Source organism: Tupaia chinensis, unplaced genomic scaffold (assembly GCF_000334495.1).
Source record: "Tupaia chinensis unplaced genomic scaffold, TupChi_1.0 Scaffold000477_1, whole genome shotgun sequence".
NCBI lineage: Eukaryota > Metazoa > Chordata > Mammalia > Scandentia > Tupaiidae > Tupaia > Tupaia belangeri.
Window position 1 is genome coordinate 107,044 of NW_006159986.1, and position 771 is coordinate 107,814.

The window sequence follows — 771 nt, forward strand, 5'->3', positions numbered from 1 at the left end:
GTAGGTCAGGCCAGCCGCTGACAAATTCAGGCTGGATTTGGAGAGGGAATTATCTGCCATCCCCCAGGAATATGAAAAACCTAGCAAGGGCCGAGGTGAAAGGCTAGAGACCAAAGCTTAGGTCTAGGACAAGGACAGGCAGGTGCTTAGTGACAGAGCATTTCATGCTGACAGACTGCATGTCTGGGAACCGCGCTGGGGGCTGTGGATGGGGAGGGGCAGGACAGCCAAAGGAAGGTGTTTCTGATTTCAAGAGACCCTTACACTTGTTCAGCACCAGCATACCTTCTCCTTGTCACTAGCTTCTCTGGCGACAGTAGAGCCCTGAAAAGATAAGAGCCATCAGGAGCTGTCCAGCTGAAATAAGTTCCAGGGAGTGAGCAAACATGCCCAGGTCTTTGGGGCCAGCCAGCAGCTGCACTGCAGTGAGCTGGCTGGTCTCCTAGAGGGGCCTGGAGGCAGCAGCTTGATCGTCAACTCTGTCACAGCCCGTTTACAGAGCTCTGTGTACAAGATGCACATTAGGTGCTCAGCCAACAGGACTGCACTGGACACTCCACCCCTGCCCTTAGGGAACTCTCCTCCTAACGGGAGACAGACTTTCTCTGTGGCCGCACAAGCATTTGTGCATTCTTGACAAAGGCGCTAACTGGTACAGGGAGAGAGGACACTCAGCATGGGACACAGCCTGGTCTGGTCTGGAGAGGGCCAATGGCCAGGGCTATGTCCTGAAGTGGCATTTGAGTGAAGCTCGGAGGGTCAGCAGGAACG

At 54.6% G+C, this 771-nt stretch overlaps 1 protein-coding gene across 1 annotated transcript in view; it reads right to left on the reverse strand.

The window, feature by feature from the left end:
- The window catches only part of PIP4K2B (phosphatidylinositol-5-phosphate 4-kinase type 2 beta), a gene marked incomplete at its 5' end in the record, with an annotated part of 38,076 nt that overhangs the window by 10,979 nt on the left and 26,326 nt on the right, over nucleotides 1-771 (reverse strand). The window contains 1 exon segment of the mRNA XM_027774742.1: nucleotides 286-324. Coding sequence (XP_027630543.1) covers nucleotides 286-324 — 39 coding nt within the window.